The sequence below is a fragment of the Drosophila nasuta genome, chromosome 3 (assembly GCF_023558535.2).
Source record: "Drosophila nasuta strain 15112-1781.00 chromosome 3, ASM2355853v1, whole genome shotgun sequence".
Classification (NCBI taxonomy): domain Eukaryota; kingdom Metazoa; phylum Arthropoda; class Insecta; order Diptera; family Drosophilidae; genus Drosophila; species Drosophila nasuta.
In genome coordinates, this window is record NC_083457.1 from 18,709,043 (window position 1) to 18,729,221 (window position 20,179).

The window sequence follows — 20,179 nt, forward strand, 5'->3', positions numbered from 1 at the left end:
TAGGAACCACTCACTGATAATGAACTAATTCACAAGGGTTGCAAACGCCACAATTCAAAAAACACATTGTTATTATAATCATCATAATACTTTTTTATTGTATTTTAAATTATGCTAAAACATAAGTTATATATTTACTTATTTATATATAGTTAATAGTTAAAAATCTAGAATTAAGCAGGTTCTAATGTTCTAAAATTTACCGAAAATGTACATACAGCGTTGTCTGGGGGAAAGCTTAAGGAATATGCGATGTACAATTGCGTTTCCCGCTGATCAGCTGTATCTTGGATTGGGATTAATACACTACTAAAAGCTAGACCCTTTTTTTTATATTTGTATTATATTTATATAATTACAATCAATTGCAGCATTAAGCTATCATGCTTGCTTGTGTGTGTGTGTGTGTAATTTGTGAGTGCATCATCAACATCATCATTTCATATCCTGCTTGTTCGTGCTTGCACCTGCACCAGGCGAGCGCCGCTCATGGCTGTAAAACCAATCGAAACAAAAGTTTTTAAGTACATTTTAAGCGAATGATTGATTGATTGATCGGATCGATTGATTGACTGATTGAGCTGAGCTGAACTGTAGTACAATAATGCATGATATTGAAAAATTGAAATGAGTTGAAAGCATTCAATAATTTGGAACATGTCACACGTTCACGTTCGGATCGAAATTGCTGTCCACTGAAATTGTAGCGACGATGCATTTGGTCGTTGTTGTGGTGCTTGTTGCTGTGGCTGTATTTGTGGTGGTGGTGGTGGTGGAGGTTGTGCTAGTGGAGGTTGTGCTTGTGTTCGTGGAGTTGTTTGTGGAGGTAATGATGGTGGTGGTACGCCGATTGCGAGGCCGAGCACCCGCTTGACTCGCCAAATGTTATTCTTTCTCGCTTCTGATCATGATCTTTTTCTTCACCAGCGTGCGTACCTGTTGCGTCGTCGGCTGCGTCTGTGTTACGCCTCCCACCAACTGTTGCTGCTGCTGTTGTTGTTGCTGCTGCAAGCTGCTCACTGTTGGCAACGGAGCTGACGTCTGTGTGATGGTCATCACCTCAGCCGGACCAGCTGTTGGACCAGCAATGCTCGTATGCTGTTGCTGCTGTTGTTGTTGCTGCTGCTGTTGTTGTACCACGGCCAGCAAATTGCCACCAGCTGTGGTCTGCAGGCGCACAGGGCTAGCGTTTTGTCGCTGATTATGCTGCAGAGCCACAGTCGTGGCTACTTTAAGGCCGGCAATATTCTGGCCTGTACGCAAACCGCCAGCAGCCAACGCTTGTGCCGAAGCAGCAGAAACCACCTAAAAGGAATAATGAAAACATTTATATTTATATATATAACATGAAGAACATCTATTCACACATACCTGTATAGTTTGACGCTGTGTCGCTTGCGAGGCTACTGAAACGGGTATGACACGACCGACACTTGTCTTACCCAGCACTAGACCCGTCTGCTGACCGCTGCGCATCACCTGCTGGATTTGCTGCACAGTCACCGAATTGGACAGCGCCTTGGTGTTCTGTATGTGCAACAGTTGCGCTTGAACGCTGCCACCGCCAGGCGTTGCCTTCTGCTGCTGCTGTTGTTGCTGCTGCTGTTGTTGCTGGGCAGCCGGCGAGACGGTGACACCGCCGGGTGTCTGCTGCTGTGGCCCCGTTGTGGTGGCCACAATATTCGTCGCTGTTGGCTGACCCGACGCACTCACCAGCTGCGTCATGCGACTAATCTTGCGCGGTATGCCCATCTGCTGTTGCATTTGCAGATGCCGCATCTGATTGGGCATGGCCACCTTGATGTGACTGCCTGGCTTCAGTTGTGGCAGCGTCATATTAACGCTGCCCGCCTGCACTGTGGGCGGTCCTGTTGCCGAGACTGTCACGCCGCCAGCACTCACACTGCTGCCACTCGCGGCCGCTGCAGTGGACGCCTTGACGAGCGAAGCAATCTGCTGCTGCGTCACCTGTTGCGGCTGCTGTTGTTGCGTGATGCCAGCGACCGGCAGCTGCTGTTGCTGTGCCCCGCCACCGCCACTGCTAGTAGTGGTGAAGAGTGGTCCTGTGGCCTGTTGTGCCTTCTGGGCGGCCAGAATGTTGTGGCGCTTAACCAACAGCATATCACCGGCCCCAGTGGCTGTGCCGCCGCCCCCGCTGCCATCGGTGGTCAGCACCTGACGCGGCAGACCCTGCTTGCCGGCCGTCATCTGCTTGATGAACTGTGTGCGCGCCTGACCGTGCATTTGCACCGTGCTCACCACGTTGCCCGCCTGCACTGTGGTTGCCCCTGGCATACCCGTCACGGCCACCTTCTGACTGGTCACATGCGTGGGCGTCTGCATCAGATTGCCGGTTTGAATGATTGTGCCCGTGGCCAGAGCACCGCCTGCTGTTTGTACCACGGTCGGATTCAGATTAGTTGTGCCACCGCCAGGCGTTGCCTGTTGGGTCTGCAACACCTTTAGATTGCGCTGTCGGTAGAGCTGTATATGCGCCGCTGGCTGCGGCGTGCCTGGCAGCACCGTCTTGCCGCTCTGCTGTAATGCACTGACCGGAATGCCTTTGGTGGTCACCAGCTGCGTTGTCTGCGTAGCATTGGCGCCGGAGACAGCCGCCAAGCGCAGCTGTGCCTGGAATTGTGCTGGACTCACACTCTGTCCCAGGCTGGGCATGCGCTGTTGCAGCACCACATCTTGAAGGGTATTGCCGCCAGCACCGCCAGTGGAGACGATGCGTTGACCACGCAACATGGCCGTATTAAGTGTGGTCACTGTGCCCGTTGTTGTCTGCTGCTGCTGCTGTTGATGCTGCTGTTGCTGTTGACTGGCCGCTGTGGTGGTCAAAGGACCCACCGACACCACTTGCGGCAACGTTTGCGTCTGCACAATGCTGCCCAGTTGTGGAGCAGTGTTCACCGGCAGCGTTGACTGCGACGAGATGGACACAATCTGCGCTGTTGATGCGGCATTCACATTGCTATGCGTTGCAATGGGCAAGGATTGCACGGGCGTGGTGAGCACAACACTGACGCTCGACTGGCCGCCGCCTTGTGACACTGCCTGCAGCTGCACATTGCCGCCCGCATTGCCCGACGTCTGTTGGGCTAGCTGCTGCAGCTGTCCGGCTGTCAGATTGGCCGTAGTGCCCACAATGGTTTTCACCAGTTGCTGAGTTGTCGTTTGTGTGCGCAGTTGTTGCTGTTGCTGTGGCTGGTGCACCAGAATGGCAGTTTGTTGTGTTGGTGCCACATTTGCGCTGGTCAAGTGCTGTATCTGCAACTGCTGCAATTGACCCGTGTTGCCAGCGGGCACCGTGACTGTTGTTGCCGTTGTGCTGGGCACCAACTCGACGGTCTGCTGCACGGTTGTAACAGTTGGCAACTGTTGTTGTTGCTGTTGTTGCTGCTGCACTTGCTGTTGCACTTGTTGTTGCACTTGTTGCTGCTGCTGCTGTTGTTGTTGCTGCATTGGCTGCTGATGTTGCTGCACCGATTGCTGCTGCTGCTGTTGTTGCATTGGCGGCATTTGACCGCGCTGCTTGTCACGCATTTTACTAGCCTTCATCATGTCCGCAATGTTGCTCGGCGACACCGGCTGATCATAGTTGGCAATGCCAAACTTTTGCAGCACTCCCATATGCTTGGGGTTCATCAGGCTAGGTGCATTGAATTGTCGCTTTGGTGGCGGCGCCTTCTTCAAGTACGCCGTCTTGATGGTATCGAAGCGCTGTCGCATCACCTTATAGAACGATGAATTATTGTCGCTGGCATAGAGCTGTGTGGTTCGCAGATAGCGCAACGGACTCTTCATGTACTCGGTGCGCAGTATGGGCTTCAGTTTCTTTTGCTTCTTTGGACTCTCAACCACTTTGCCCTCCTCCCGCGGCTGAATGTGCGTCTCGTAGCGCCAACGGCACTGCCTGGCTGAACGATACGTCTTCGAGCAGAAATTCACCATCTCGGACACCAAATCCCAGTTGGGTGTCTGGCCCGGTGATAGGAGCATAAGACTGCACGGCAGTCCCTGTAAATTGATGAGGACATGCAATATGGCCATGTCCTCAAACACACACCATTCGCTCATCGCCTCCGGTTCAGTCAGCGGCTTGGCGGGTATCTGTGGCTTCAGGCCCGGTATCATTGAGTTGGGCTTAAAGCTGCCGCGGAATCGTTGATTCTTCAGCTCACGCCGCAGTCGCGCCAGTTGCGCCGTTGGCCGATCAAACAACGATCGTGGAGGCACATAATTATCCTCACGTCGCATTTTGTTGGGTCGCCGGCTGCCATCGAAACCAGCATCAGTGCGAGATCTTTTAAGTTCACGGCGCACATAGACAGGCGGCAGCTCAGTTTCAGGAATAGGATCGAGATCGTATATGAACGACAGCGAATAATCGATGTATATATCATTATTATCCTGCGGCGGCGTTGGCGGGCACCACATCTAATAAGCGAAGGGCAAAGAAATAAATAGAATATGTTTTTTGAAACGTTTGTGAATCAAATGTTTTACTTACAGGCATCTCCTCCATGCAATTGCGCGATATCCAGACCTGAGAGTGTATCGAGACGAGTCGAGTCAAGACGAGCCGAGCGAAGCGAAGCGGAGTTAAAGAAAAGAATAAACGTTCAATTATATTATTTTCGTATCGTATGAAGCAACTCTGTTTTGGTGGTGGTGTTTATTGGCTTATGGCTTAGTATAAACTAACGCATATCCCAAAATCGTATTCTACGTGATTAACGAGATTTATGGCGTGGTAGATTTTACTTTATTCCCGGAATCATTTCGTACGTCGTTTGAAGAACAATTGGCAAAGTCTATGGAACTTCTATACACGGAAATCGATGTAAAGGAATTGTGAGGGGCTGTTGTTGAGTGGTTAGGTTAGGATTTTTGGTTCAGGGTACATCGGGCCAACAAATAAACCAATGATCTTACATCGACTTGGATATTTAAAATATATTATCACATAAATTAAATTCATAGTTCTTTTTTTGTTTTCTTGTCGACACCAAAACAGAATTCTACATTCGGTAACATAGAAAATAATATGATTGAGAATATTTTGATTTCCGCTTATTCTTTTCCAACTTTGTCAAATTGTCTTCTATATTCAAAATCTTGTATCACGCACGAAATTTGTCCGCAAATAAAAACCACAATGTCTTTAAAATACATTTTGTTCTTTTTTGAAAGCATATCGAATCGATTCTTCTGTTTTATTTGTTAGTCAATTTATATGCTTATAGTCTTTAGATTGTTGTTAATTCTAAACTTTTTAAGGTTTTGTTTTTTTTTGTTTTTTTCTTTCATAATACAAAATAAATTATCGAATGCAAAAATATTAACATTTACCATAAAGTTAAAAAAAGTTACCTAGGGACTTATGAACTAAGGCGCAGTTGAGTGTTTTTGAAGACTTAAGACAGAGTTTTAACAACGAAATTAATAATAGTACAAGTAAATATTTTAGTTTTGTTTTTAAGTTGTCCGCACACTGCTTAAATATAAAGTCTAAAACTATATTCTGATGATATCTGGTGTATATTTATATACAATCTGGGATCGAGTGTTCTTAACTAATGCTCTTAGGGGGCAGCAGCAATCACATATCTGGTGCCTCTCAATTGGCCTGGCTCATTGAGATGCCAACGTAACCAGCTTAAAGTGCCAATTAAATAAAAATAATCTTTATAAAATATCAGTTATTGTGTGCATAGGATTTGCAAGCACTGTTGATACAGATGATTAAACTCGTTTAAAGTTCAATTACTTGACTAATCTCATCTCTTCATGTTTCCCCCTCTTATTTCACTTTAAGCTGGCGTCATTGGGAAATGTGCTCACTCACAAAAGTTGCTGCCCTACCTGCTTATTCTATACACAATTTGTTATCCTACCGCTTCTTTACTCATTCTCACTGCCTAGCATTGATTATGCCACCTAACTAACTTACAAGGAAACTTGTTACAGTCTATAAAATACTCGTACTTAAGATCAGAAATGCAGTATTTTCCACACACCGTTTGAACACCCTCTAAAAATCACACAACACACGCAGCTTCTTGGCCTCAGCAGAGATTTGCACCAGAGACCACATTTTGTTAATACTGATTGCTATCCTCATCATCTCCGCTATCACCTGTTGCCACTGGCACCATTTGCGCTGGTGCCTGTTGTCTCTGCTGTTGAAGTCGCGGTGTTGCCAGCAGTATTGGATGTGCCACCACTTGAGGATCTTAGGCTTACTCGAGGTCTTGTAGTTATCCACCGATTCAACGTTGTTGTTTGGGTCTCATCGTTTTTAGCGATTGCAGATCGTTTACTTAATGCTTGCGACCGACGCGACGCTGGCTTTGGGTTTGATTGTGCATTTGAATCGCTACGCGGTGTTGATCGTCTCACATTTCGACTACCACTGCTTGGCACTGGACTCACATCTAGCGTCCATAGATTAATTTTCACTGAGCCTCTTGAACGTGTTCGAGGTGTGTGTCCACTGTTATCATCGCTTCCCACTCGGCTGCTAATGCTGCGCTGCCTTTGCACCGCCGGAGTCGACTCCTTGTTCTCCGTTTTGACCTCTGTTTTGGATACCGTTAAAGGATCATTGGGATCATCCGTTTCAGACTCTTCAGACACATTGTAATACGTGGAACTGGTCATTGTCGTATCCTGCACTTGATTGTGTGCACTCCAGGTATCTAAGCTATTCGCTCCGTCACCGGCTGTCGCATAACTTGAACTGGATTGTGTTTCCACATTAACATCTTCATTGTCATTGCCATCGTCATCGTCACCGCTGTGATCATCATCATCGTCCAGGCGCTCTTCCTGCATTTCATCTTCATCCTCTGTTTGTGTTACGTCTTCTTGCACAGAGTTTGATTCGGAAGCTTCGGAACCAGATGCCACAGTGGATTCATTCTGTTCCCTTTCCTCTTCATCTTCATCATCTTCGGCGCTATCCACGGAAACTAATGTGTTTTCAGCATCCACATCATCATCTTCCTTATCTCCCTCTTCTTCATTGTCATCTTCATCTTCATCCTCATCACCATCGCTAACATCACTGCTACGGCTCTTGGCCTGCTTCAACGCAAGTGGCGCTGATATTGTCGCACGTCTTTCCAGCAACTTTCGCCTCGAGGCTGCGGATGTGGTCAAGGAAACGCTTTCTCTCTACGTTTTGGTTTAGTCTGAGTGTTATTCTTAACGGGTGTTGTCGTTGTAGGTGCAGCAGCTGATTTGGCTGGTGTTTTCATTAACTTGCTCATGGCTACATTGGCTGATTGACGTTTGGGGCGCTCCTCCGCTCTAGTGAGTGGAGTTCCCGCGGCCGCTAAAGCTGTGCGCGTTGTCTTTTTAGAGGGGGGAGTTGGTGTGTCAACAACTGCAGCTACACTCAGCGAATGTAAACGCGTCTGTCGTCTAGCTGGAGTCGGAGTAGACGTCGCTGCAGTTGATGAACGTTTACTGCTGCTACTGTTGCCACTGCTCCTTGCGGGCGCAGTCACATTGAGACTGTTTCGTCTCGTACGCACAGAACTAACCTGTTGCACTGGTGAACTTTGTTTGTTACTAATACTTCTACTTAAACCCGGACCTTGACCTCGGGCCATGGAGGTTTGCTTAAACCGTTTATCGCGCTTATTATGCTTAGTTAGCCTAATGCCTACACCTGGTGTTCGTTTGTTTATTGGATTGGAATCTTGTTTGGTATTAACCTGATTGCTTGCATCCTTGCGACTGTAGGTCAGCATCTCCTCGGCCTCCGTTTCCTGTTTGAGTAACTGCTCCTCCTTCTCCATGGCTGCCAAACGATTAGCTTCCCATTCACGTTTCTGCGCTTCCAGCTCTGCTTCAGCAGCACGCAATTGTTCCGCTGTCCACGCAGCTCCGGTGGCTTCCACAAAGCGCATAGCGTAACGCTCAATTGGCGAAAGCTGAAGGAGGATTGTACATTGTTTATTAGAAATACTTCTCATGAAAAGAAGGTTATAAAGATTATGTCTGACGTTGAGTGATATAATCGAGCGTGGGTTAGATCGCTGCAACTATGTCTGAACGTCTGCTTCGTGAAGAAGTTTCTCTGGGCAACGTTTGCTATTCAAAGGAGCGCGAGGAAGCTCCTAGCTACCAAACGCTGACCATGCAATGAATGTAAATCAAGTTTCAAACTCACCTGCTTCACAAGATTCTGCATTTCCAGATCAGCTTTGCTCAATTCGACCGGTCCACCCTCAGCATTTGCATCGTCTGCAATTGGGATATTCTCATCGAACTCAGCAAGATCGGCAGCCACCTCAGCCTTGGCCGTCTTTGTGGCTTGCACATCCTGTTCGTCCTCAGCAGCAGCAAGTGCATGCTCATAGGCTCGCAGCGATTGCTTCTCGGTTTCGAAAACAGGTTCTGGCTCAGCAGCAACAATTTTGTCTTTTTCATCTGGTTTCTCTTGTGCATCTTCTTGGCTCTGGTCAATCGTAAAGAGATCTTTGATGGTGGAGCTTTTAAAGAATGTGGTTGTAAAGTTTCCACCCTCAATGGCCATATCACTGAGCATACGCTTTTGATTGGCTTTCTTTAAGATGTTCACCTCGATGGTTTTCTCAGAGACCAGACGATAGATGTGCACATCCCGTGTCTGTCCAATGCGATGACAACGATCTTGGGCTTGTGCATCCATCGTTGGATTCCAGTCCGAATCATAGAAGATCACAGTGTCGGCGCCAGTCAAATTAATACCAACGCCACCAGAGCGTGTGGACAAAATGAAACAGAAGATTCGCTTATCGCCATTGAAACGCTCCATGTGCATCTGACGCTGTTCCACACGTGTAGAGCCATCCAATCGAAGGTAAATATGTCCATGGTAATTGAGGAATGCCTCGAGTACATCCAACATTTTTGTCATTTGTGTAAAGATTAACACTCGATGTCCTCCGACCTTCAGCTGACGCAACAGGCGATCCAAAGTTTGCAATTTACCGCAATCATATTGAATGAGTCGCGGATCCGGGAATTGTGTAGTCATTGCGGAAATTATGGGATGCAGCATTGTCAGCTTCGGCGATAACGTTGTCGTTATCGATTCCTCAATTCGCCGTTCGTTTTGCCAATGTGTTGATGATAAATTCTGCACATAACGTCGAATTCTTGGTGCACAAACTGATGGCACATAGATCACAAAATTGGCAAAGATCGGAGACAGTTCGACGCATCGTTGCTCAAGGCTCTTTAACAACAGATTCAGCGACCAGGTGTCGCTATGCTGACGCATGGCAACGGTGCAATTTGCATAGCCCCGCGTTTGCCATGTGGAATGCTTTAATGTGCGCGTCGCCTGCATGCAATTCTCAATGGCCTCACGACAATCCGAGCCATATATGGGCGTAGCATCGGTGCGTCGCCGATTGATGTTGGCCATGCGTTTAAGTGAGGCCAATCGCTGCTCCTTACGCATCTGTATGAGCTGCTGCACTCGATAAGGATCCTCCAAGTCCTCTGGTGTCGAACAGTCATCCTGAGACTTACCATTGGTTTGGCGTTGCGCTGTCAACTTGACATGCGATGCCAGATCTTTAACAATGGGATCCTTGCCAAGCTGTTGCAATTGTCCGGCTGAATTGCTACTCGTTATCGTGGCTGAGCCTGCTGTTGATCCAATTGTTGTTGCCGTTTTGCTAGTGAGCGTCAAACGTGCTCCAGCACCTCCAGCACTTGTGGCGGGTGTCAGGTAGAAGAAGGGCTTTCCATCCTGCATAGTCTTGGCCACCTTAGCAGGCGTCGGTGCACTCATAGGCGACCTCGTGCTCAATAGTTTTGCGCTGCTTCCCAGCACATTAAGTGCAGAGTTGCTGGCGTTACTTCCGCTGGCAATTGTCGTCGGCGTTGATACCAAACTATTAATTATCACTGGCTTCAGCGCCATATTGATAGGATTAATGGTACCGCTGACCCGTTTCAACACTCGCCCACTTGGCAACAAGCTGCGCATTGGCACAATCTTCGAGCCTTCTAGACGCATGGCTGGACTTGCTCCTACACGCACTGCCTGCAGTTTGATACGCTGTGCCAGCTCAGCACTTCGTACTCGAATGTGAAAACGATACTTTCCATTTGGGCAACGAGGAGGCGGCTGAGGAGCGCTGTCAATTTCCTCGATCAATTTGCGAGGCGGCGCCAACAAACGTGATTTGTGCGAAACGTAAGCCGTCATTGTTTGCTCCAGTTGCAGGAGCATCAAGTTAACAGTGTCCAAATTGACTTGCTGTAGACGAAACAAAATATGAAATTAATAAATTGTCATTCACAATCATTAAATAGCATTATTTGAGCACTTTAAATCAGGCAAATGCCTCGCAACAGCGAACATCCTATAACAATCGCAACTCTCTCAAAAATAGATTGAGTCGCAATATTCAGTGACAGTTTATCATCATTTAAGTGTCATTCAAATGTTTCCTGTCCCAATGTGGTGTCCACAAACTCACCGTGAATGGATCATACTCCAAGATGTCACTGACTAGCCGTGGCGTGTGGAATGCAATGCCCTCCATTTGAAACGGAGATATCGTGGGACGCACTTCAAACATATTCGGATGATTGCACACTTTCCGCAGTTGCATCAGCACATTGATTACACTCAGCAAGTTTCCAGTCTGCAGTGTTTCGCGGGTTCTGTTAAGGCAATGAAAATCATTTAATATCGTTTCATGAAGTCGTTTAGTGTTTGGATTACTCACTTTGATCGGCTCATAAAGTCTTCGTACAGATATCGCTGACGATTGGACAAACGGCACATGACAACATGCTCATATTTCTTTGGCATTTGTTTCTCCACTTCCTTCTTCAGCCGACGCAACAGAAATGGACGAATGACCTGAAGATACAGAAGAAATTATTATTGATTAGCAAAAATCATTCAAGTAGTTTAATATTTAATTGAAATATAAAGGACAGCTGTGAGCTGCTTAATACAATGCAATCATTTTGAGTACATAATCACATGGATAAATCACAACATCAGTTTGTTATAGCAAACTTACAAATTGTCATCACATGAAGGCGTCAATGTGACACAGAGTGCGCTTGCAGAGAAAGGATCAATCTATGACTTAAGATTAGTATGTGCACAGTGTAAATGGAATTGAGCAATTAAAACGCATCAAGTCACTTGCAACCGCGACAATTGCTTTAGCACACAGCTACGATTTTCAAGGGCGTTTATAAAGCGATCGAGAAAACGCTTTTAGGTGCAACATATAATATTATATGTATTATACTATTCAGTTTGATCTAGAAATGTACTCAGCGTTATGGACTTTCGAGTGGTAATAATTCAAAAGTCACTTGCAACTTAGCTTTGCTCTGGCACACAGCTACGATTTTCAAGCGCATTGAATTGGCGTACAAGAAAACGCTTTTAGGTGCCATACACAATGAAGAAGAATTATAAGAAATATTTACCTTGTGCAATCGTGTAATTAATGTTTCGTTGTACTCCATATTGCCCTCGATCATGCCAGTCATGGGATTGGAGAACCATTCCTTGAACTCGCGATGCGAAGAGAACACGTACGGCATGAGGAAGTGCATAAGTGACCACAACTCCATGAGGTCATTCTGCAGCGGTGTGCCGGTTAATAGCAGACGCCTATTAAATAAGAAGGAAATTCATAAGATTAATATCCATTTTTAATAAAACAATACAAAATTTTGCCGTTAATTTCCGTGCAACAACAGAAACAAGAACAAATCGAAACGTATTAATTAAAAAAAGAGAAAACATTGTCTCAAAACAAGGCCACAAGCATTCTAAGGCTGGATTAGCATGCTCTTGTTAAATATGCGGCATTATAGCGTGTTTTAATTTTAGCACCCAAGCGTAGTCCCCAGGCTAGTTTAGCAGTCGCATGGTTACTGATTTTTGGTGCTTGCAATTAGCAGCATTTTGCGGCAATAACAGAAACAAAAGAAAAACAATTACAAATTTAGTAATTAACTGACCTTTCGGTGGAGAAGTTGAGTAGCAGCTGCCAACGCTGTGACTTGAAATTCTTAATATTTTGCGCCTCATCCAATATGAGATATTTCCACTTCTTACGCCGGAAACTTTGCTGATCCTGTACCACAAGTTTGTAGGATGTGATGCAGACATGGAAAGCATTTGGCTTTGTCCAACCGACACGCTTAAGCTTCCGCTCCTTCTGCGTGCCATAGTAGGTGAGTATTTTGAAGCCAGGACACCATTTCTTGAACTCCATTTCCCAGTTAAGCATCACAGACGAGGGAACAACAATCAGATGCGGACCCCAGTTGCCCTTGGCACAGGCCAAATGCGCCAATAGCGCAATTGTTTGAATGGTCTTGCCCAAGCCCATCTCATCGGCTAGGATGCCGTTGAGCTTGCGCTCGTTCATAGTGACCAACCAGTCGAGTCCGATATGCTGATACTCGCGCAACGAATGCTTTAGAAGGAATGGCACCGGTGTCACGACATTCGTCGAGGACAATGTGTTGCCCTTGGGCTGCAGACTTTCGGCCAACGCCGCGGCATCATTGAGCATGGCATCTTTGTTGTCCTTGCTGCTCGCAACAGCAGAGCTATTGCCAGGGCCATCACCACCGGCGTCTGTCAATAAACTTTTGAGACCATCCTGTTCGCCATCATCCATATCGGTGTCACTTTTAATGGTTGAGAGATCTTCGTCTTCATCATCATCACTGGCTTCCATTTCGCTGCCATCGGTTGAATCTTCAACTGCCGTCGAATCATCATCTGAATCCTGCTCTGAGGTCTCCACAGCCATTTTACGCCGCTTAGCGCTGGGCGGTTCATCAATTTTGCCCGATTTATATTTCTCCAGCAGTTGTTCAACGGACAAATCATTGTCCGCTTCCAGTTCATCGATCTCCTTTTGATGATCGATTTCCTGTTCGGCTTCTTCCTGTTTGCTGATTGTGTTCTCATCATCATCGCTGGCTTCCTTCGCCTGAAACTCGCTATCATCGCTTTCTTCAGCATCAGGATCGGTAGCAGATGCAGATGCAGCTGCGCCTTTTGTTGAGCTCTGCTCCTCAAGCAGTAGCTTATCACGATTCTCCAAATAGCCTGGTGGCAAATCATTAAGGAAATCATCAAAGTCCATTTGAGATTCTTTTGCCAGAGCTTTGACTTCCTCGTTGACATCAGCTGCCTCCTCTTCGGCCTTGGCAATTGTCTCCTCGTCATCCTCCGAACCAGACTCTGGTCGAAATTCATCTGTTAAGAGGGATAATTAACATGAATCAATTTGACAACATATTTATACAGATATGAATAGCTTTTTGAATAAGCATCAGACAAATGCCTCGCTAATGCGACCATCCCTTAATAACATCGTAGAGCTCAAAAATAGAGCAAGACAACGTTTCAGTTTAATTTTCTCATCAGGTGCTAATTTAGAATTTTAGTAAAATATCTGAGATCAATTGTAACTATACATTTAAAACATTTTTTTACAATCTCTCATCTTTTCTGAACTAAACCATTTTAATTAACAAAAAATTAAACTCACCATCTGATTCGCGTTTGGGTGAAGTGAGACGACTTGAGGTTAAACTTGGTGTATCGGGCACATTTTTGTTCATGCCCTCGGCTAGCTGCTGGGAGAACTTTTCTGTCTGGTCAACAATAAAACTGAGATGTTGATCGAGAGCTTGCTTTCGCTTTTCTTCGATTTTCGTTTGATGCTTGTACTCGACCAGTTTCTCGACATTCGACCAGAAGCTCTTCACTTCGCGTGCTATGAAAGAGGCTACTCGCTTTAGATGGAGCTCCTGTGCTTTCTCAGCTCGCTGTGCTGCATTGGCCTTGTCCTGGAAATACTTTTGCACCATTTTGGCGCATTTCTTGGCCGCATTCTTCTTCCATTTACGCTCCTGCGCAAAATCAGCTGCCAGCCAAACCATCTCCTCCAGCAGATAGTCCCAATGCGCCTTGGGGCGGCTGGGCTCCTGCAGCTTGGGCAAACGCCTCTCAGTCCATAATCCCTCTCGCTGTAGTTCGGAAATACGCTGCATCACGTAAACCTCCTGCTTCGCCTTAAACGAAAACTCTTGTGCACTGTTCGGTGTGCCAGTGCTGGCAAGTGGACTCAAAAGGCTGCCACTGCCGCCGCCAGGGGTACAAGGTGTTGTCAAGGAACTGCCAGCAGCAGCTCCATTGGCTCCACCAGCGCCTGTGTACAGTGGCGTTGGTGTCGCTCCACTTGCTCCTCCTGTTGCCGCCGATGTTCCGCCGCCAGTTTGTCCCGTTGCATTTGGCTGGGAGTTTGGGCGTCGCAGCGCCGATGAGCCCCCCAGAGCTACTGCAGGGCACCAACGGAGTGCCACCTTTGAAAAGAAGCGATTGAAAAAGTTATGCATTAGTCGAAAATAATATCAAGAAACCGTAGAAAGCTCTTAGCCAACTTGCATGCTGGAAAAGTGCATCATCCAATCACAAGCTACCATATTAAAGCAACACGATACGTAAGAGATAATGAAAAAACGTTCGAATCAATTAGATAATTAATTTTAACCATATTTTATTGCGAATTATATTGTGTTTTATATATGTATTCGGATTGTCTGCTATAGAAATCAATCAAAAACGAAAAAAAGTCAAATTCTAAGACAAACTCATGCAAAACCATCCTAGCTCGATTCTTAGGTATTATCTCATCAGCATCGTCACTTAAAATTATCTGAAGCACATGTACGGCGAGTAATTCAATGCAATCATTTTGAAGACATGATCATATGGATAAATCGCAACTACAGTTTGTTATAGCAAACTTACAAATTGTCATCACATGAAGGCGTCAATGTGACACAGAGTGCGCTTGCAGAGGATCAATCTATGGCTTAATATTAGTATGTGCACAGTGTAAATGGAATTGAGCAATTAAAACGCATCAAGTCACTTGCAACCGCGACAATTGCTTTAGCACACAGCTACGATTTTCAAGGGCGTTTATAAAGCGATCGAGAAAACGCTTTTAGGTGCAAAATGTATACTATTAAATTTGATCTAGAAATGTACTCAGCGTTATGGACTTTCGAATGGCTTCAATACAAAAGTCACTTGCAACTTAGCTTTGCTCTGGCACACAGCTACGATTTTCAAGCGCATTGAATTGGCGTACAAGAAAACGCTTTTAGGTGCAATGGGAAATGTTTCAGATTCCTATTTAGCCGAATTGCAGAGAAACATAAATTTAATTCGGCGTGCCGAATTTTAGTAATTAATTATGCGCAAGACTTTAAATAAATAAATTGAGTTTATATTGGTAAACCAACTTTTTAAATAATAACTATTAATGCTAAAGCTAATGAATAATTTTGCTAATTAAATTCAAATGTTTATTGTACATTCAATTCAAAATTCAACTTGACGGCAATTTGGGCAGCAAAATAAGCAACAAAAAGAAAATGAGGAATGAATGAACTAAATGAGGAATGAATAGAACACCAATTCTAGAATGTAAATGATAAATTTGTAATTACAATAGAATAGATTATTTTAGACACATCGAATGAATAGAATATCAATAAGTATAATGCACTACTTTTATCAATTGGTGGCAACAATAATTGAAATAATGAATGCTTTTTTATATTAAAGAAAAACCACTCAATGTAAAAAGTTAAAGAAATAAATAAAATGACTTTTTAAGGTTTTGGTTTTTTTGTTGCGAACGATAAGCACCTGGCACCAAAGGTACAGAAGAATTTCCTACGGCAGGAGGCGCGGGTATTTGACCGAAGACCATACCGTGACGACCTCCTAGAGGTCTACCGGGTATGTGACCTATATTATAACGATACAATTTGATGGTGAGTTGAGAGAGTAGAGTTGTGCGTTAGGATTTGTAGGCGGCAGTAACAAATGTGAGAGAGAGGATGAAAAATCATAATGAAAAAACAAAAACAGTGGGAATTGAAAAACAAATATACAGCAATACATGAATGTAATTGTATAGTGATGAATTTGAATATTATGTTTGTTGTTATTATATATTATGCATACATGTAAATATCTTTTTAGTATTGAAAGTATGTGTGGTGTTTAATGATGTGTAAATTTGTTATATTAGTGGAGCAAAATGTAAGTTGTTTTGCATTTGGAGAGACGACAACTTTATTGATATTGTGCAGGGCGTGCGTTGTACTTTATTAAGTAGTTGCTAGACAGTTGCTCTGGGCGCGATATTTTTTTTGTTTTGTTTGGGAGTTGCTAGCAGTTGGTATTACATGTATATTTAACTTAATTGTATGCAAGTTTTTAATTTTTAAGTTGTAAATGTTGATAAATTTGAATATTTTCTTTTCTTTTTGCATGTTTCTCGTTTTTGAGTAATGTACAATAATAAATTTTGAAACATAAACACAAACGGAAATACAACAAAAACACAAAATAATAACAATGAGATAGATACGAGAGAGAGATTGAGACAGTTTCCCGCTAAAGGATTTGAAATCCTTTTCCAAAAACATTTGATGCTTACCTTGCTGCGTCAACTGTACTACGGCGGCGGGTAGCTTCGTGGAGACGGCCACTGGCGTTGCACCAACTGATGGAATTTTAATTTCCGCCTCCGGTGGCAAGGCATTACCGCTCGTCTCCACTAAGCTGCTGGTTGTGGAAACGGCTCCAGTGGCTGCGGCAGCTGCTGGTGCTGTTGTCGTTGTAGTCTGTCCACCTCTACTTGGACTCGATTTTGCTATTGCTGCGCCTGCAACTGCTGCGGTTGTGTTGCTGCCAAGCTTCGATGGCAGTTGAGATTGCGTATTCTAATGTTAAAAATATTTGTTATAAGTAAATCATAATATATAATAGAATATTAATTGCTAACCGTTTTTGGTGTGCTGTTGTCTGCATCCAATTGTACGCCTGTTGTCCCTGTAGTTGTTGTTGTTGCAACGTTGCTGCCAACAACAGTTGATTCAGTTGGCTGCTGTTGTTGATTGGTTTTATGGGTTTGTGTTTGGGCCACAGCGGCTGCTGCTGCGGCGGCGGATGTTGTTGGTTTATCTTCGAGTATCAGCTGCTCGATACGATTCGCATTGCTATAGCTGATGAACTGCGGTGTTGGTGTCTTCTTACGCCACGCGGGGTAGTCCATCATACTGCCACCGTTTTGTAAATAAAAGTATTCGGACACATTTTCTAGATGTCTACCAAATGAAATGCGAAAATGAATGAATGCAAATGAAAATCCAATAAAGTACACATTTAGACTTACCTTTCCTTAAGATTACGCAAAATTTGATATTTCTGTTGAAGTATGCGCTTCCTGAGCGCACACAAGTCTTGCAATGCAGAAGAATTCGCGCCACCAAATTCGCTGCTCGCCACAACAGACGCCGGCAGCAATGAGCCAACAATGTTGCTGCTAATAGCACCAACAATGTTATTGCTGCTGTTGGTGTCGCCTCCTGTTTCCAATCGCTGACGCTTAGCCTGTGGGGGCGACGTATTGTCACTTGTGGGGGCTTCTATTTTTGTGGAGGAGGTGAAGGAGGAGGAAGCTGCTGCTGCTGTTGACGTTGACGTTGCTGCTGCCGTTGCCTCTGTCGACAAGTTCGACAGCGGCACAGGCAGCTGCGCACTAAGCAGCTGCTGCTGTTGTTGTTGTTTGCTATTGGTTTTCAGTTGCTGCGTTGTTGTCGCTTTGCTGTTGTTAGCTGCTGTGGCTGTTGATTTTGGCGTTGTAACTGATTTTTCCGTTGATTGTATAGTTACACGGTCTGACACAGCAGGAGGGGCCGGGCTTAGCCCTTCATGCCCCCCTCCTGCTGAATTACCTTCATTCATGTTTGAGACATCTGTAAAAAAAATGGCGGGAAATGTTTTTTTAGTCGGCACACACACTCATTTTTGTCTCGCGTGTTTCGTTAAAGACCGGATATTTTTCATCCCTGGCAAAACTGTATATATGTAAGCACGAATATATGTATGCGTGCACATATATACATACACACACACGACACAGGGTCAATCAATGACTTATATATGTATATGCCTCATAAATTTAAATTTTATTTCTGCTGTGCAACCATTACATTTCACACATTTTTCACAACTGTCAATCTACATCGCTTCTTATCGGTGCCTGTCGCATGGAAAATGCAACTCTGCTTTGCAAATGGCTGCGTTTTCGCGATTTATTGTATACACACTCGCACGGCGAGATAATATTTTCACACACTGCCATTTTGAAAATTTTAATTTATGTAGATTTGAGCTACACAATTTATTTTAAATTTGTTAAGTTTCTATTAACGAAGTTGCGGCACTTTTCAAGCACGTCAGTCGAATGACCGATGGTAGAGAGAGACGGCTATATTTATAGGCTACTGCGACTACTACGTCGGCGTCGGTTCTTTGTTGGGCGGAAATTTTTTCAACCATTTTTTTTCTTCGTACCTCAGATGGTGAAAATTTTTAATCACAAAATATCCACATCACAAATATGCATCCGGGCGTAAAAACAGTGAGAGCGCGTTCCGAAAATGATGCAGTAATTGCTAGAACAATTTTTAAACAATATTTCTGCCTATTTCTACACTTAAAAATATTTTTTTGCGGAAAAGTGTGCGCGAACACACCGTTCGGCGTCGAGTAGAATGTGTAGTTTCGTCCAGAACAAGTTCTCATGAACGAGTTATCAAAAGATCCGAAAAACTTGTTCCGCTGCCTATTAACAACACTGAACTACTGTACATATTCTGCTAAAATGCGGCCCTGGGAATATTTTTGTATTCTGTTAAATGTCTGTTATCTTTGTTAGCCCGGTTAGCAAACAATTTAATATTATGCAAACTTTTTGAAAATGTATTGATTATTTGAATTTATATTAATACAACACAGGCGTAAATGCTTAATTTTTGGTAAAAAAAAATACTATATACAAAGTATTTTCTGTTGCGCTTTAGACTGCCACACCGCGACAAAGTATTAATTATTTTTACATAAATTTCAAATGTTCAGTTTAATCAGCTGTTTTGCAAAAAAACATATCCAGCTTCTAAATTCGGTTTCATCATTTTGAATGGAATGAATTTTAAATAAACATTGTAAAACATAAATTGTTCACGGGCGACTTTATTATACACATACATATGTAATTGTATTTGAATCATATCTAAAAGTCACTTCACTTAGTTTATTTATATTACTGATGCACAGGTAATGGTTTCGATCTTCTTGTATCTGACAGCAAACAATTTAATGTGTTTCTTGGAAATTCATAATTTAACAAAAACATATACACGAATACACAAAAACGTATCTTCCACACTTTATAGTAAAAATTATTTGTTTATATTTAAAACTCACAAAAGTTAAACCCCTTGTTTTAAAAACACAATTGATGGACTCATTTACGAGTGAGAAACAGAACTAGAGTGACTTCAAGTTGAGTTGTACAGCTTAGTTTGAGTTTTAATCACCATCACAGCTGATCCAGTTATCCATTGACTGTACCGATCATCTGTTCGGTGTTTACATATGTGAACCAGGGCAGCAAGATCTCCAGTAACGCAAAATAAAAACAAATAGTCTTTGGTTTTATTTGATCTCAATATTATAATAGTTATTTCATTGTTTATTATTTATTTGCGAATGATATTTGCTAATAACCAAAAAGTATGATTTATTTGTATTCAGCTTAGCCGTATATTGACTGTACCGATCATCTGTTGCATGTTCACAAACGTGAACCAGGGCAGCAAAAACATAAAAAACGCAAATACAAGTGTGTAAGCTAACAAAATTATTTAAGAATGCTTGTTTTGATCTTTATCTTAAATATATAACAACATACATTAATACGCGCTGACCACAGTTATGGAAGTATATTTATAAAACGGTCACACTGAAGCGATCAAAATTTCTGTCAACATTGCACAGTACTGAAAATAGAGACTGTACAAGCTGTCGATTTATTTCCTAGTTATCGATAAAAATACGAATGAGTTTGGCGCCACGACACAGGCTCATCTAGAGATAATTGAATATTCTCCGGTATTAGTTATTCAGTACACAATATCACTGGGTCTCTCACAAGCTTTAATATTAGACAAAACGTCTAATAATTATGGAGTGGAGAGATGAACAACAACCGAAATGAACGGGGGGGCGTCATCA

At 43.7% G+C, this 20,179-nt stretch overlaps 1 protein-coding gene and 9 non-coding genes across 10 annotated transcripts; all 10 read right to left on the minus strand.

Annotated features, from left to right (window-relative positions):
• Positions 1-99: 99 nt before the first annotated feature.
• On the minus strand, positions 100-17,856 carry LOC132793044 (helicase domino). Its single transcript, XM_060802640.1, is given in 15 exon segments — positions 100-493; positions 937-1,305; positions 1,372-4,443; positions 4,517-4,552; positions 7,731-7,949; positions 8,189-10,273; positions 10,497-10,683; positions 10,749-10,885; positions 11,473-11,659; positions 12,013-13,267; positions 13,563-14,346; positions 14,348-14,379; positions 16,536-16,821; positions 16,884-17,205; positions 17,274-17,856. Coding segments are annotated over 15 exon segments (9,549 nt in total). The 5' UTR covers positions 17,846-17,856; the 3' UTR covers positions 100-487.
• On the minus strand, positions 10,343-10,451 carry LOC132794585 (small nucleolar RNA Me28S-Am2589). The gene has a single exon (XR_009633257.1). It is a non-coding gene; the product is annotated as a small nucleolar RNA Me28S-Am2589 (small nucleolar RNA).
• LOC132794607 (small nucleolar RNA psi18S-841/snoR66) lies at positions 10,962-11,099 on the minus strand. The gene has a single exon (XR_009633278.1). It is a non-coding gene; the product is annotated as a small nucleolar RNA psi18S-841/snoR66 (small nucleolar RNA).
• On the minus strand, positions 11,130-11,263 carry LOC132794608 (small nucleolar RNA psi28S-3316). The gene has a single exon (XR_009633279.1). It is a non-coding gene; the product is annotated as a small nucleolar RNA psi28S-3316 (small nucleolar RNA).
• On the minus strand, positions 11,306-11,437 carry LOC132794610 (small nucleolar RNA psi28S-3316). Its single transcript, XR_009633281.1, has one exon. It is a non-coding gene; the product is annotated as a small nucleolar RNA psi28S-3316 (small nucleolar RNA).
• Positions 11,794-11,940, minus strand: LOC132794619 (small nucleolar RNA psi28S-3378). Its single transcript, XR_009633289.1, has one exon. It is a non-coding gene; the product is annotated as a small nucleolar RNA psi28S-3378 (small nucleolar RNA).
• LOC132794583 (small nucleolar RNA Me28S-Am2589) lies at positions 13,337-13,444 on the minus strand. The gene has a single exon (XR_009633256.1). It is a non-coding gene; the product is annotated as a small nucleolar RNA Me28S-Am2589 (small nucleolar RNA).
• Positions 14,739-14,875, minus strand: LOC132794605 (small nucleolar RNA psi18S-841/snoR66). The gene has a single exon (XR_009633276.1). It is a non-coding gene; the product is annotated as a small nucleolar RNA psi18S-841/snoR66 (small nucleolar RNA).
• On the minus strand, positions 14,902-15,035 carry LOC132794609 (small nucleolar RNA psi28S-3316). Its single transcript, XR_009633280.1, has one exon. It is a non-coding gene; the product is annotated as a small nucleolar RNA psi28S-3316 (small nucleolar RNA).
• LOC132794611 (small nucleolar RNA psi28S-3316) lies at positions 15,063-15,194 on the minus strand. Its single transcript, XR_009633282.1, has one exon. It is a non-coding gene; the product is annotated as a small nucleolar RNA psi28S-3316 (small nucleolar RNA).
• Positions 17,857-20,179: the final 2,323 nt, after the last annotated feature.